Raw genomic sequence first — 15280 nt, 5'->3', positions numbered from 1 at the left:
GAGTGATTGCTTTCAAACTTCCCTGTGAGCATCAGATGCATAATCACACCCTAGGAATAACCTCACACACCCTTCTATCCACCTGTCTGACTGAACTTGCTGTTCCTCCATTCCCGTCCCTAACAGTAGGTATCATTCTCACCCAAAACCTCAGCTTCTCAGAGCTGCCATGATCCTCTACAAGTCTCTTCATTCAGTCCCTGGGGTGAGTTCTCAGGTTGGCCAGAAGCACATGAGCTGAAAATGTGTTGCTAGAAAAGCGCAGCAGGTCAGGCAGCATCCAAGGAGCAGGAGAATTGACGTTTCGGGCATGAGCCTTTCTTCAGGATTACACTTCCCTGATTCCTGAAGAAGGGCTCATGCCCGAAACGTCGATTCTCCTGCTCCTTGGATGCTGCCTGACCTGCTGTGCTTTTCCAGCAACACAGTTTCAGCTCTGATCTCCAGCATCTGCAGTCCTCACTTTCTCCCAGAAGCTCGTGAGGGCAAGATAGTCTCCTGATTGATGGATAGGTTCCAAAAGTAAGGCAATGCACCTCTTGCAACATCTTTCTAATGTCATGGTGCATTGTCACTTTTCCTTCCTGTGGGTGGGTGGCCGGCCAAGTAGACCACCCACCTCTGACTCCCTTTCACTATCAGCCTTGTGTGGCTGACCTACTTTGGCACAGGGTAAAAGCAACATCTTGATTTTGAAATTATAGAACATAGAATAGTACAACACAGTACAGGCCCTTCGGCCCACAATGTTGTGTGGAGCACTTACCTTAAACTAAGATCAACTTAACCTACACACCCCTCAATTTACTGCCATCCATGTGCCTTTCCAGAAGTCACTTAAATGCCCCTAATGTCTCTGACTCTACTACCACCGCTAGCAATGAATTCCCCACACCCACCACTCTCTGCGTAAAGAACCTACCTCTGACATCTCCCCTATACCTTCCTCCAATTACCTTAAAATTATGACCCCACGTGACAGCCATTTCTGCTCTGGGGAAATCTCTCTGGCTATCTACTCTATCTATACCTCTCATTATCTTGTACACCTCTATCAAGGCACCTCTCTTCCTCCTTCCCTCCAGTGGGAAAAGCCCTAGCTCACTCAACCTCTCTTCACAAGACAAACCCTCCAATCCAGGCAGCATCCTGGTTAAATTCCTCTGCACCTTCTCGAAAGCATCTGCATCCTCACTATGTTGAGGCAACAAAAACTGGATACAATATTCCAAGTGTGGTCCAACCAGGGTTTTATAGAGCTGCAACAAAATCTTGCAGATCTTAAACTCAATCCCCGCTAATAAAAGCCAAAATACATCTTAACAACCCAATCAACTTGGTGGCAGCTTTGAGGGATCTGTGTACAGGAATCCCAAGATCCCACTGTTCCTTCACACGATCAAGAATCCTGTCTTTAACCCTGTATTCAGCATTCAAACTCGACCTTCAAAAATGAATCCCTTTTCATTTATCTCGGTTGAACTCCATTTGCCACTTCTCAGCCCAGCTCGGCATCCTGTCAAGAGCCTTCGACACTATTTACGACACCACCAACCTTTGTGTCATTGGCAAACTTACTAACCCACCCTTCCTCATCCAAGTCATTTGTAAAAACCACAAAGAACAGAGGCCCAAGAATAGATCCCTGTGGGACACGACTGCTCACCGACCTCTAGGCACAATACTTTCCATCCACTACCACTCGCTGTCTTCTTTCAGCCAGCCAATTCTGCATTCAGACAGCCAAATTTCCCTGTATCCCATTACCTCCTAACTTTCTGAATGAGCCTAGTGGGGAACCTAATCAAGTTCCTCACTGAAATCCATGCATACCACATCCACTGCTTGACCTTCGTCGACTTGTCTCCTCACAGTTGAAAATAACACAACACCAGGTTATAGTCCAAAAAACTCTTTTAGGGCCTCCCCTACTTGTTCAGACTTCAGGCATGTTCACTCCACTCTCCCGGATTGGAAGCACTAGCTTTCGGAGCGCTGCTCCTTCATCAGGTGGTTGTGGCATACTGTGGTTTTTAACTTTGTACACCCCAGTCCAACACCGGCATCTCCAAATCTTGTTTCATTATATCTTCAAAAAACTCAATAAAGCTTGTGACACATGACCTGCCCCTCACAAAGCCATGCTGACTATCTTTAATCAAACTATATTTTTCCAATTAGTTATAAATCCTATCTCTGAGGATCCTTTCCAATACTTTGCTTACCACAATGTAAGACTGACTAGTCTGTAATTCTCAGGGATTTCCTTCATCCCTTCCTTGGAGAGGAACAACATTCGCCTCCCTCCAATCATCTGGTACTACCTCCGTGGAGAGTGAGGGTGCAAAGATCATTGCCCGAGGTGCAGCAATCTCATTCCTCGCTTCCCATAGTAATCTTGGATATATCTGGTCCAGCCCTGGGGTCCTAACTACCTGAATGCTTCCCAGAATTTCCATCACAACTGTCTTAATATCAATTTGTTCAAGCCTATTAACCTGGTCCACGGTATTCTCACTTTCAACGGAGTCCCTCTTTCTAGATAATACTGAAACAAAAAACTCTTTTTAGGGCCTCCCCTACCTCTTCAGGCCTGTTCCCTCCATTCTCCCTGAGCACGTTCCCTCCACTCTCCCTGATCAGCCCGACCTTCTTTCTGATCATTCTTTTATTCCTCACGTAAGTATAGAATGGCTTCGGGTTTTCCCTAATCCTTCCTGGCAAGGCTTTTTCCTGCCCCCTCCTAGGTCTCCTCAGTCCATTTTCGAGTTTGTTCCAAGCTACCCTTTAATCCTCTAAAGCTGTGCCAGATCCTCAAATTACAAAGTCATAGAGTGATAGAGATGTACAGCACGGAAACAGACCCTTCGGTCCAACCTCCTTATCCTTGTTTTCAAATCCTGCCCAAGAGGGAACCCATTACCCCCCCACTTCCAATCCACTGTCCCACAATCATCAACAGTACCTGCAATAATCTAATCTGGCCTCTAGTGCTTCACTGATTTTAATCAGACTTGGAATACCTTGCATACAGCTCTTTGTCTCTCTCTACCTCACTTTCTTTCTTTAAGGCATGCCTCAAATCAAAGCTTGGAATCCTAGAGGGGCTGGAACAACGTGGAATGCAGCGTTTAGCTGAATCATGCAAACCATGCAGTGAGGCCCTTCTTGGCATCAAGACCAACCCATTGAATATTTTAGCAAAGTTGACAAAAGATTCTCACTTGGCAGTAATGAGTTGTTGAGGAGGAATATCAAAGTGCAGCATTCTTTCTTGTCTTGCAAGCAATCTAGATGTCGACAATTCTCAACAGGAAATTTAGGGCAGGTACCTGGTGTCTCCAATTTGCTGCTTGCTTCAAAAGCCCTCCATGTTGGACACCACATACCAACATCCCTGGGAAATCCATGGGCAGCAGCCACCTCATGTCAATGGACATTGACATCTGACATGTCAGCCTGTAAGAACCCTCATGGCACATCGGTAATTCACTTTCATTGTACTTCTGTACTTCAGTGCTGTACATCAGAGCACACCAGCGACTATCATTGTGCTGCTCCAACAATACCTCGCACTTAGGGATGTAAACCCAGCTCATAGAACAGGCGACATCTCCAGTCTGTTTGCTTGCTCCCTCACCCACTTTGACCCTACCAGGATGCTCACAACATACCTGTCTTGCTTCATCTTACCTAGCCTTTCTTTGCTTTTTCGAGCTTTGTCCTCCCAGCCAGTGATGACAGGCTTACAGTACTACTGCATTATTTTACTGTTTAGCTCAGACATAAGCTTGTCAAAGGTTAGCAATGTGGGGATTTGGGTGGGTGAGAGTGAATGTGGTATGATTTTGCATGCAATAGTGAATATCATCAAGCATGAGCCTTGGTGGGAGGTAGATGCAGTTGTAAGTAGTGAGAGTGTGAGATACTAGAGATCTGATGGATATGACAGATAAATTATTATCAGAATAGTAATAATTTGGGAAAGGGGCTGGTGCTACGAGATCTGGGTGTCCTTGTACATTGGTCACTGAAAGTAAGCAGGCAGTATTGTATTTTGGCCTTCATAGCAAGAGAATTTGAGTACAGGAACGTGAATGCCTTTCGGCAGCTGTACAGGTTGTTCTGCTATAATGCGATAGATATGCTCCAATGTGACCTTATGCTGTAGAAAATCATGCTATGAAAACCTCTATAGTGGGCGGCACGGTGGCACAGTGGTTAGCACTGCTGCCTCACAGCGCCAGAGACCCGGGTTCAATTCCCGCCTCAGGCGACTGACTGTGTGGAGTTTGCACGTTCTCCCCGTGTCTGCGTGGGTTTCCTCCGGGTGCTCCGGTTTCCTCCCACATCACAAAGATGTGCAGGGTCAGGTGAATTGGCTACACTAAATTGCCCGTAGTGTTAGATAAGGGGTAAATGTAGGGTTATGGGTGGGTTTCGCTTCGGCGGGTCGGTGTGGACTTGTTGGGCCGAAGGGCCTGTTTCTACACTGTAATCTAATCTAATCTAATCTAATCTAATCTAATCTAAAATCGTGCTGTCGAAGATTGCTATAGAAAATCACTATGCCAGTTCAGCAGAAAGTTTGCATTATCCAAACATCATCCACAATTCGTCGTCGCATTATAGCCAATTCACATTGAGAAAACCCATGTTATACCAGAACGACCTGTATAAGACATCAGTAATATCTTACCTAATCTATTGTGTGCAGTTTTGGTCTCCTTACCTGAGGAAGGATGTCCAATTTTGAGGGAGTGCAAAGAAGGTTTACTAGTCTGAGTCCTGACATGTGGGATTGACATGTGGGGCAAGACTGGATCAGTTAAGACTATATTCACTCAAGTTTAAACAAATAGAGATGCATCTCAGAATGAGGAATAGATAAGGTAGGTGTAGAAAGGGTGAGCTCGATTACCAGCTAGTATGAGAGGTCACAACCTAATGATAAGGGGTAGACCTTTTAGGACTGAGATGAGGATGAATTTCTTCACTCAGAGAATGGTGAGCCAAGGAAACTGTTGAGGCCAAAACATTGTGGAGACTTTCAAGAAAAATATAGATACAGTTCTTAGGACTAAAAGGATCAAAGGAAATGGGGCAAAACAGGGACAGGATACAGAGTTGGATGATCAGCCGCAATCATATTGAAGAGTAAAACAGGCCCAAAGGCCTGAATGACTTCCTACTGCTCATATATTCAGTGTTTCTATGATGGCTGAGACTGCACTGACCTAAGTGGCAATATCAAACCAGACTGGCAGATCTGTTGCTGTGGCCTCCTCTTATTTTCCTGAGGAAAGAGGACATGCTTCCTCAGTACAGCCACTTCTACCAGGATGGCCAAGTCCTTGCTAAGAAAACAGGGCACCAGTTTCCCATGTCATGGCAAATGTCCAGAAGAGAGTCATAGAGATGTACAACACAGAAACAAACCTTTCAGTCCAAATCATCCATGCCGACCAGATATCCCAACCCAATCTAGTCCCATCTGTCAGCACTCAGCCCAATTCCCTCCAAACCCTTCCTATTCATATACTCATCCAGATGTCTTTTAAATGTTGCAATTGTACTAGCCTCCACCACTTCCTCTGGCAGCTCATTCCATACACATACCACCCTCTAAGTGAAAAGTTGCCCCTTAGGTCTCTTTTATATCTTTCCCCTCTCAGCTTAAACCTATGTCTAGTTCTGGACTCCCCCACCCCAGGGAAAAGACTTTGTCTATTTATCCTATCCATGCCCCTCATCTCTATAAGGTCACCCCTCAGCCTCTGACGCTTCAGGGAAAACAGCCCCACCCTATTCAACCTCTCCCTATAGCTCAAATCCTCCAACCCTGGCAATATCCTTGTATATCTTTTTTGAACCCTTTCAAGTTTCACAACATCTTTCCGATAGGACGGCGACCTCTGGATTGACGGAGCTTGTCCAAGTGCACAACGGTCATTTAAAGATGGCCTAGTGCCAGGAATACTGGTCCTTTCCCATATGACCCAGGAGTGGCAAGTTGTGGAGGCTAGGGAAAGTAGTAGAATAGGGGTTAGATGCTGACACAAGGGGCTCCATGGGATTGGGACAGATAATTCTAATAAGATGCTGGAAGAAAACCCACTAGACTCACATAGAGAAAGCATCCAAAAAGCTTGACAAAATTGACACTTAGCCAAAACAAATGTAAGATCTATCTCTTTGAAGCTTTTGGCCATCTGACCTAATGTCTCATTCAGTGGCCGAGTTTAGTTTTATAATTCTCATGCAAAGAGTCTTGGAATGTTTTAACACTTTAAAGTTGTTCTGGAAGCATATACTAACCTAACTTACCTCTTTCGTACCACTGTTAATGTACCTTCTGTTGACAAATGTTCCTAATGAATTTTGAGACCAGTTAGAAATTATTACATTCCATTACATTACATTACAGTGTGGAAACAGGCCCTTCGGCCCAACAAGTCCACACCGACCCACCGAAGCGCAACCCACTCATACCCCTACATTTACCCCTTACCTAACACTACGGGCAATTTAGCATGGCCAATTCACCTAACCTGCACATCTTTGGACTGTGGGAGGAAACCGGAGCACCCGGAGGAAACCCACGCAGACACGGGGAGAACGTGCAAACTCCACACAGTCAGTCGCCTGAGGCGGGAATTGAACCCGGGTCTCTGGCACTGTGAGGCAGCAGTGCTAACCACTGTGCCACCGTGCCGCCCACGGTTAGAAATTTCTCCAGACTTTTGCCTGTTCGTGGTGAGACCCAGGTTACTTCAAGGCCAGAAAATCTATTAGCTGGTGGCTTTTGTTGCAACTTTATTTTTTTTAATGCATAGTTTTTTTATATATTTTCACAAATTTTACTATGGCCAGCATTTCTTGGCCACCTTTAGTTGTCCATGAGATAATTCTCATTACCTGCCTTATTGAATTGCTGCATATCATCAGTTGACAGTGCATCCATGTTGCTATTCAGAGAATTCCAGAATTTTGATCCAGTAACAGTGAAAACCAGCAATAAAGTTCCAAGAGTGTCAATTGGTGGTATTCCCACGCATCTGCTGCCCCTGCCCTTCTAGGTAGTAGAACTTAAGGGTTGGGAGGTAATGCCAAATGAGTTTGGTGGGATTCTGCTATGCATCCTCTATATGGGACACACTTCTGTTACTGTGTTGGAGGAGGTCTACATTTAAGCTGGTGGATAGGTTGTTGGTGAAGTGGGCTGCTTTGTTCTGGATGGTGCTGACTTTGTTCAAGTGTTGTTGGAGCTGCATTCATTTCAAGCAACTGAAGAGTATTCCATCATACTGCTGAGTCATGTCAAGCAATAGGCTTTGAGGAATTGGAATTTGCAGGATATGACATCTGAATTGCAACGTTGACTGTGACAGACACTTTCTCAAGTTTCCTCATTTAAAAATCTTGTATTTGTGGATATTTCACATTGAGTAACGTGTTCCAATTGTTTATGTGCATTTGAGTCTTCCAAACTACAAGACTGTTCTCTGGAGTCATGTCCATCTTGACGATTGCTTTCTACCAGGATATTTGATCATTTATTTTTTCTTCACAGAGAGGATTTGAGGATTGAGTTCTGTTTCGGTGATGTGAATTCACTTTGCTGTAAAACACATTTTTTTAAAGATTCCTCAAGCTTCAAACTCTGAAGAGAGAGGTTGAAGCCAGGGAGGCTAATTTGTGCAATGCCACAGCAATGAGGATCATTCTCGGCACATTAGACAGGATAACACAATTCATCTTAAATGACAGTGCTGGTACTTTTAAAATCCACATTCAAAGAAAGCAAAATTAAGTTTTTATTGTTCATCCTATTGCTAAACCACTAACAAGAGAGGAAATGAGTGTCAGAATAATCTAGGAGGACAAGGAGGAAAGGTACATGTACTTAGGAGTTTTCAAATATGAGACAACATAATGACACGGTGACACAGTGGTTAGCACTGCTGCCTCACAGCGCCAGAGACTCGGGTTCATTTCCTGCCTCAGGCGACTGACTGTGTGGAGTTTGCACATTCTCCCCGTGTCTGCGTGGGTTTCCTCCGGGTGCTCCGGTTTCCTCCCACAGTCCAAAAATATGCAGGTTAGGTGAATCAGCCACGCTAAATTGCCCGTAGTGTTAGGGGAATGGGCCTGGGTGGGTTGCGCTTCAGCGGGTCGGTGTGGATTTGTTGGGCCGGAGGGTCTGTTTCCACACTGTAAATAATGTAATAAACAAGGTGGAGTGTAGAGAGATAGGTTGGAACACAGGGATAATAGTGTAAGAATGCTACTGCTATCTTTGCAGGGTTAAAACGAATCTAAAAGTCTTAAACTAGCACAGTCATTCTAACAAAGCCTGTCTGTCTTGTTTTCTAAATCTCCCAGCTTCATAATCAGCTGTGTTTTCAATAATCTTAAGGATTTTCCAGATCTGTCAAGTTTGCATAAAGAAAGTCCTCATAATATCTAATTTTTTTTTATGTTTATGACCTCTGGTATCAGTATCTTTGTTTGTTTTAAAGTAATTTTGAGGGTTTACCTTATCAAGCTATTTGACGCTTTAAAACCATCACCAGCACCCTCTGTAACAATGTTGGAGATTGAACGTCTTAAAAAAAGCATTACTCTTGAAGTGGATGATTTGGTAGAGATGATTAATAAATTAGGAACAATAATGCAACCTTTGCTTCTCACCAATATACACACTGAAATGAGGAAATAACGTAGTCCTATTTTGTCACCTCTGTATGTTACACATTAAACAGGATTGCCCTAAAGTCTTGTGTCCATTAACCATAACCTTATTGCTCATCTCTTAGCAGGCAAACAGTTTAAAGATTAAATCCTATTCACTTTCAAATAGGCACTTATTGAAGTGGTAAGACACTCAACTTGTGCCCTGCAGCATTTGGGTAACTACTTCATTGCCTCAAGCATATAGTTTTAAATATTAAAGAATTGCTACAGAGCAACAGAAACAACATTCGCTCTTGCATTTTAGTCATGTTCCCTAAGAAGGTTAATTGTTACTTCCCTATGGAGTGGTGGGGACAGGAAAAGATTTGTTCTTGTAGACCTTAAATTTATCATTTGAGTACTGGAGTCAACAACTAAAAATGGGATATTTACCAAATCCTGCTCATTTCAATGAAAGTGATATAGAAGTGTGTGATTTCCATCTCAGAGAAATTTCATGATGATTTCCAAAAGGGATATAATTCCCTTCTTTGGAATCTCTGTGAGGAAATATAACAGAAGATTTTTAAAACTTAGCATTAAATAATCATCAGGGCATAAGGGAAATTCAGACAGGGGAAGTCTTTGTAACAGGGGCTGCCAGATTTCCCTTCCATTTAAATGAGAGATATAAATTCAGATAATTTCTCTTACAAGTGTGCATGAAGATTATTTAATGGTAAGATAGATAAGCAAAGATCTGTCTGATAGTTTGGAAAAGGACTTTAGATTACTGCTTCTCCTGACCCCACCTACAAAACCATAATATTTAATTTGAAATTGCCTATGATTTTTCACTGGTGAATATTGTCTCCAAGAAGTGTTTTAACATTTTCCTGATTGAAATGCCCATTTCATTCGAAACTGGTATTATTTTAGTGTTGTGAAGGCTATAGGTAAAATAGTTGTTAACACATTAAAGTAGCACCGTTAATTTAAAACCACGTTCCAAAGGAACTTAACCAGACAAAAATCAATATGAGAGCAAAGCAGATATTGTGAAAGGGTTACTACAATCTTAATTATCAAGGTGGGTTTTAAGAAGGTTGTTAAATGAGAAAATAAAAAAGAATAAAAGTATAAGGATGTCATTCCAGTGCTGAAAGTTTGGCAACCAATGTTGTACTGAAAATATTAAACACTACATTTAACATTGGAAAGAATCTTCCATTGTTTCTAGAAAAGGTGCAGGAGCTTTAAATTTGATACCATAGTGCAATCCAGATTTTCTTGTTACAGTTATTATCCTCCACAAATGTATATTTTATAATAAAAGATGTTAAAATCCAAGACATTTCATTCAGCTAATTCAGTTATACAGATCCACGTTTAGATCACTTCAACCTAACTTTTACCTTTTTAACCAGCTCAATTGTATTGCTCTGCTCTGTTTAATTTTAAGTGTTATTATTGAATAGACATTGACTGCTATGTGATATTTTTCACAATTCACAGTTTCAATATCTGGAATGTGTTAAGTGGTTTGAAATGAGCAAAAAATCATTTTTAGCACTGCTGCCTCACAGCGCCAGAGACCCGGGTTCAATTCCCGCCTCAGGCGACTGACTGTGTGGAGTTTGCACGTTCTCCCCGTGTCTGCGTGGGTTTCCTCCGGGTGCTCCGGTTTCCTCCCACAGTCCAAAGATGTGCAGGTCAGGTGAATTGGCCATGCTAAATTGTCCGTAGTGTTAGGTAAGGGGTAAATGTAGGGGTATGGGTGGTTTGCGCTTCGGCGGGTCGGTGTGGACTTGTTGGGCCGAAGGGCCTGTTTCCACACTGTAAAGTAATCTAATCTAATCTAATCTAATCTAAATACTCATTCATCCTGCCCATGCTAGGCAGTTTTGAATGTATTGTAGCTGAAATATTCAATAAGCTAGTACATGTTTTAAACTAGTCATCTTGTGGGACAACATGTGTCAATACATATTCTGTTTCTATATTTTCTCTGTTGCATATTCAGACAGTATATGCATTCAAAATAAAATTGTTAAATGCTTTATTCAAGATTAAAACTAATTGCTGAACTTGCTTCATGATTGAACTTCTGAGTAGTTTCCATATGATGATAATTGTCCAAGTGAAATGCAAAACTATTTGTGCTATTACGTGTAATGTATGCTCCTCAATGTAATTAATTAACCTTTTTTCATTGTGATATAACAAAGAAATCAATGGGAAAGAAATATTCTGTTTTTTATAAAAAATGCAGATATCAAGGAATTAAGTACTTCTGAGATCATTCGTTAACCAAAAGCAAGAAGCTCTTAATATAACCAGTGTTATTTATATGTTGTTGTATTTATAACTAGTATCAGAAAATTAGGTGGATGAAAAATCAAGACTTCAAAATCATAAGCAATTGTAGTATTCTTCTTCTGTCACCAACTAATCTAAAAATGACCTGCAGAGTAACTCCAAGGGTGCCTTGGTATAAGCCATTTGCTGCACAGATTGAGATTTTCATTCAAGAAAGTACAGAAGAAAATGGAAGTCACTGCGGGAGTAGGTGGCCTTCTCATGTCAGCATGAAGCATGGTTTCCTTATTCACTCCATTCTGTTGCAGACTCCAAGAACAGTAGCTGGGTTACAGCGAGTGTTCATCACAGAATTGTCAATCACTGTCTCTTAGCATTTGTGAGAGTAGATGTCTTTATTCAAAGACAGCTGGGCAAACCAGGGATACAGACTGGTAGTAAGCAATTTGCTTGGACTGCAGAAAACAAACAAGGGCAGGACATAGAAACCAGCCCTTCACATAGGAATATAATGGGTTATGGTGACCTTTTGCTACTCCATTGAATTCCATTCTCTGTTACACAAAAAGCCTCAGCCCCTGTTGTCAATTTACTTTAATTAGTGGCATGATGCAGATAAGAAAATGAACTTCACTTATGTTCCAGCTGGTAACTATGTACTAGAACTTAAGTATTTCTGCTTAAAATGACGAGGAAGTAAATGAAGTCTACCTTTTCTGAAAAGGCAAAAGGAATACATCCCTAACAATAGCATAACCTAGATATGGCATTCTCTCAAGACTGATGAGATTTGAAAACGTCAAAGACTCCTTGGTAAATAAAAGCCAGTGCACTTTGAAGCGCCTTAAAAAGAAACAGGTCCCATAGAAAGAGATCAGAGGATAAATAAACCTGTAAAGGGTTTAAAGTAAATAACTACATTCCAAGGCTAGAATGTCTAAACATTTCAAAAGCTGTAGAATATCACACTGATTGAGTACATTGTTGGCAGTCACATATTCTGAATTATAAATAAAATTTTGTTTTAAAGTTTTCTCTAATTTTAAGCAGAACAGAAATGAATAAAATTGTCTTATGATCTTAAGTTTTTCAGTTTTACTCCCAATACTCACCTTTTCTTTACAGCTCTGATACCTTCTGTGACACAAAACATTAAATTCTCACCAAAGTTCCATGAGCATTGGCATCAGAAACTCATCCAAATCTGTCCTACCTAATATTGCTATAAATATCGGAGAAAAGCAGAATTGATGTTTGAGGCCAAGATTAGTTCCCCCACCATCTTAATGTGTCCCGTCCCAACCTGGCTTTGCCATCAGGGCCTCCAATCCATCCCAAGAAGCCATGGCACAGCCATGATCAAAGTGATGTGCTCCACTAAATACTCATTAAATTCTCCCCTGGGAGTCTGTTTTTTTCACTTGTTCCTATATAAAGCAACCTGGAATGCTTTTCAATGCTCAAAGCTGCATTTTATATTTGGCATGCATCCTTACAGCCAAGATATTCCATCATAAAGTCATGGCATATTTACAGCACAGAAGGAGACCATTCCGACAGCTAAGTTCATGTTTGTTCTTTCTGAGAGGAATTAAATTCTGTCAAGACCACTTATGATTTTGAATGCATCTACTAAATCTCTTCTAAGTTTCATCTCATTAGAGCAACCCAATCTTCTCCAAAGTATTCAAGCAACTGAAATCCTTCATCCCTGGAATTATTCTTGTGATTATTTTCTGCACCCCTTTTCAAGCCTTCACATCCTTCCAAAGTATGCTGCCAGGAATTTGATGCAGTACTCCAGCCATGACCAAACCATTGTGTTTTTAAGGTTCATCATAACTTCCTTGCTGTTGTGTTCTATTTATAAAACCCAAGAACACACGTGCCTTTTTAACCACTTTCTCAATGTACCCTGCTAAAATCAATGATTTGTGTGCATATACGCTCGTTTCTCTGTATTCCTGCATTAACTGTTAGTGTCATTCATTAACAAACACCAGGGGGAGTCTTGGCATTTTTTTCCCCCATTTGACTTTCAAACCAAAAGCAACTAAAGCCAATTGTAGCACTCTTGCTTCTTGGCCTAATGAGTTAAACACCCCTGCTTAGACCAATAATCGATTTTGGTAACATTAATATTTTGTTTCTAGGGATGCAGTACTCTGAAAGCTAGTGCTTCCAAAAATACCTGTTGGACTGTAACCTAATGTTGTGTGATTTTTAACTTTGTTTCTTGGGAAGTTACTTTGCCCATTTGCTCACAAGGGAACTCAGCTTATTGTTTTTCAGAAAAGCACAACATTTTCAGCACCATATTTCTGTATGAGGCATTCAAATATAGCATTATTCTTTCTTAAAAATCTGTGAATCAGTACAAGATTCTGTTTTATGGCAGATGGAACATAAATTAGGAGGAGGAGAAAGCCATTTGGTCTCAAGGACCTGTTCTGCCATTTGGTAAGACCATGGTTGATCTGAGGTAACCTCAACTCCACTATCCTTTGTACCCCTGTTGAGTCCATGTTAGTCAAGAACCTATCTATTTTAGATCAGAGTGATGCTGGAAAAGCACAGCAGGTCAGGCAGCATCCGAGGAGCAGGAAAATCAACGTTTCGGGCTGCCTGCTCCTCGGATGCTGCCTGACCTGCTGGTGCTTTTCCAGCACCACTTTGATCTAAACTCTGTTTTCCAGCATCTGCAGTCCTCACTTTTGTCGAAGAACCTATCTCTGCTTGCAAATATTCAGTGATTTTGTCTCCATCATTCTCTGGAAATATTGCAGAAAGTTTTAACTGTTAAACAATTGAAATGTAATTGATCAATAATAGCTTGAATCTGTCCTAATTGTTGAGTGTGCAATATAATCAATGTACCTCTGTAACGGCACGAAAAGCAAAGCCTCCATAATGTCAGATGTCATGGTCAGCTTCTTCATCTGCTGTCATGTGCTGTTGAGAAGACTTCCACAAAAACAAATAAGTATTTGCCTTCCTTTTGCTTATTTTCTTTTCGTTCTTTGTGATATACAAATTGCTGAGTTTGCTCCAATACTTACTTTGAGATTTTCAGAAGAGCTTTTGAGTTTCGTCTTCCCTCCCCTTACATTTAAGTTTAGAAAGCTGTCCCAAAAAAGTAATTAGAACTAGTTGGGGCCTATTTTGATTTCTGCTTGTTAAAATTTTGAAACTATCACTTTGTTACTGTTTTCAGAATTTCGATTGAAACATGCATATATTTTAAATGCATCTTAAAAAAATAAGGTAAGGCAGGTAACAATAACTATTTGTCAGCGTATGTTCCCAGGCATTATTTGTGCACTAAAATATTGTAAGAACAGGTCAGAATCTTGATTAAAAGTACTAATCAATAAAAAATTTATACATTTTAACAGCAACCATAGGATCATTAAGAATCTTCTTTCTGATTAGACAATGAAAGTGAATGTGTAACTGCATTTATAAGTGACCAGTAAAATCAAGTAGCGTGGTAGTTACGCAAGAATTTGGCTCATGAGAATGCTTTCTGGCTTTATATTGTGAGTCAGTAGTTCTTTTTGAAGAGTATGTGCCCAACATGTATTTGCAGTGAGCAACAATATCAATATCAAATTTCATGGTTTTTCAAGTTTTGGTTAAGTAGCGAATTGATTAGAATACCAAATCAAAATGAGATCTAAAATTTCTTCACTATCTCAGTTTACTTTATTATTTAGTCCAGTGTGTTTTTCTTCTTGTGTGTTTATTTGATCTCCATATTGTTAATATTCATAGCAACTAAATCTTCCAAATCTAAGGTCTAGTTTGTTTTCATTCTTCTCAGGATGCTACTGAATATGCAGACCTTCCAGTGCGCCACAATGAAGACCAACTGAATAGTGATCTGGCTAAGCATCTTCCCCTTGAAGTAAATCCACATTCATTTGACAGTGCAAACACCAAAGCCCACCTGCTACTTCAAGCACATTTTTGCCGAGCTGCCTTGCCATGCCCTGACTATGCTACAGATACCAAATCTGTGCTGGATCAGGCCATTCGAATCTGTCAGGTAGGAAAACTAAATATTGTCAAACTATTCAAGTAACAAAGAAGGTTGATGAGGGCAGAGCAGTAGATGTGATCTATATGGACTTGAGTAAGGCGTTCGACAAGGTTCCCCATGGGAGACTGATTAGCAAGGTTAGATCTCATGGAATACAGGGAGAACTAGCCATTTGGATACAGAACTGGCTCAAAGGTAGAAGACAGACAGTGGTGGTGGTGGGTTGTTTTTTCAGACTGGAGG

At 41.1% G+C, this 15280-nt stretch overlaps 1 protein-coding gene across 2 annotated transcripts in view; it reads left to right on the top strand.

Annotated features, from left to right (window-relative positions):
• ascc3 (activating signal cointegrator 1 complex subunit 3) overlaps positions 1–15280 on the top strand; it is a 544034-nt gene that overhangs the window by 474566 nt on the left and 54188 nt on the right. For both annotated transcript variants that reach the window (XM_043687007.2, XM_043687008.2), the window contains exon 37: positions 14819–15043. In XM_043687007.2, coding sequence (XP_043542942.2) covers positions 14819–15043 — 225 coding nt within the window. The remainder of the gene's footprint in view (positions 1–14818; positions 15044–15280) is intronic.

This window comes from Chiloscyllium plagiosum, unplaced genomic scaffold, assembly GCF_037043375.1.
Source record: "Chiloscyllium plagiosum isolate Xiang-an unplaced genomic scaffold, Cpla_swu_hap1 HiC_scaffold_3, whole genome shotgun sequence".
In the NCBI taxonomy this organism is placed as follows: Eukaryota; Metazoa; Chordata; class Chondrichthyes; order Orectolobiformes; family Hemiscylliidae; genus Chiloscyllium; species Chiloscyllium plagiosum.
Note: the sequence above shows the minus strand (reverse complement) of the source record. Positions and strands in the feature narration are given on the sequence as shown.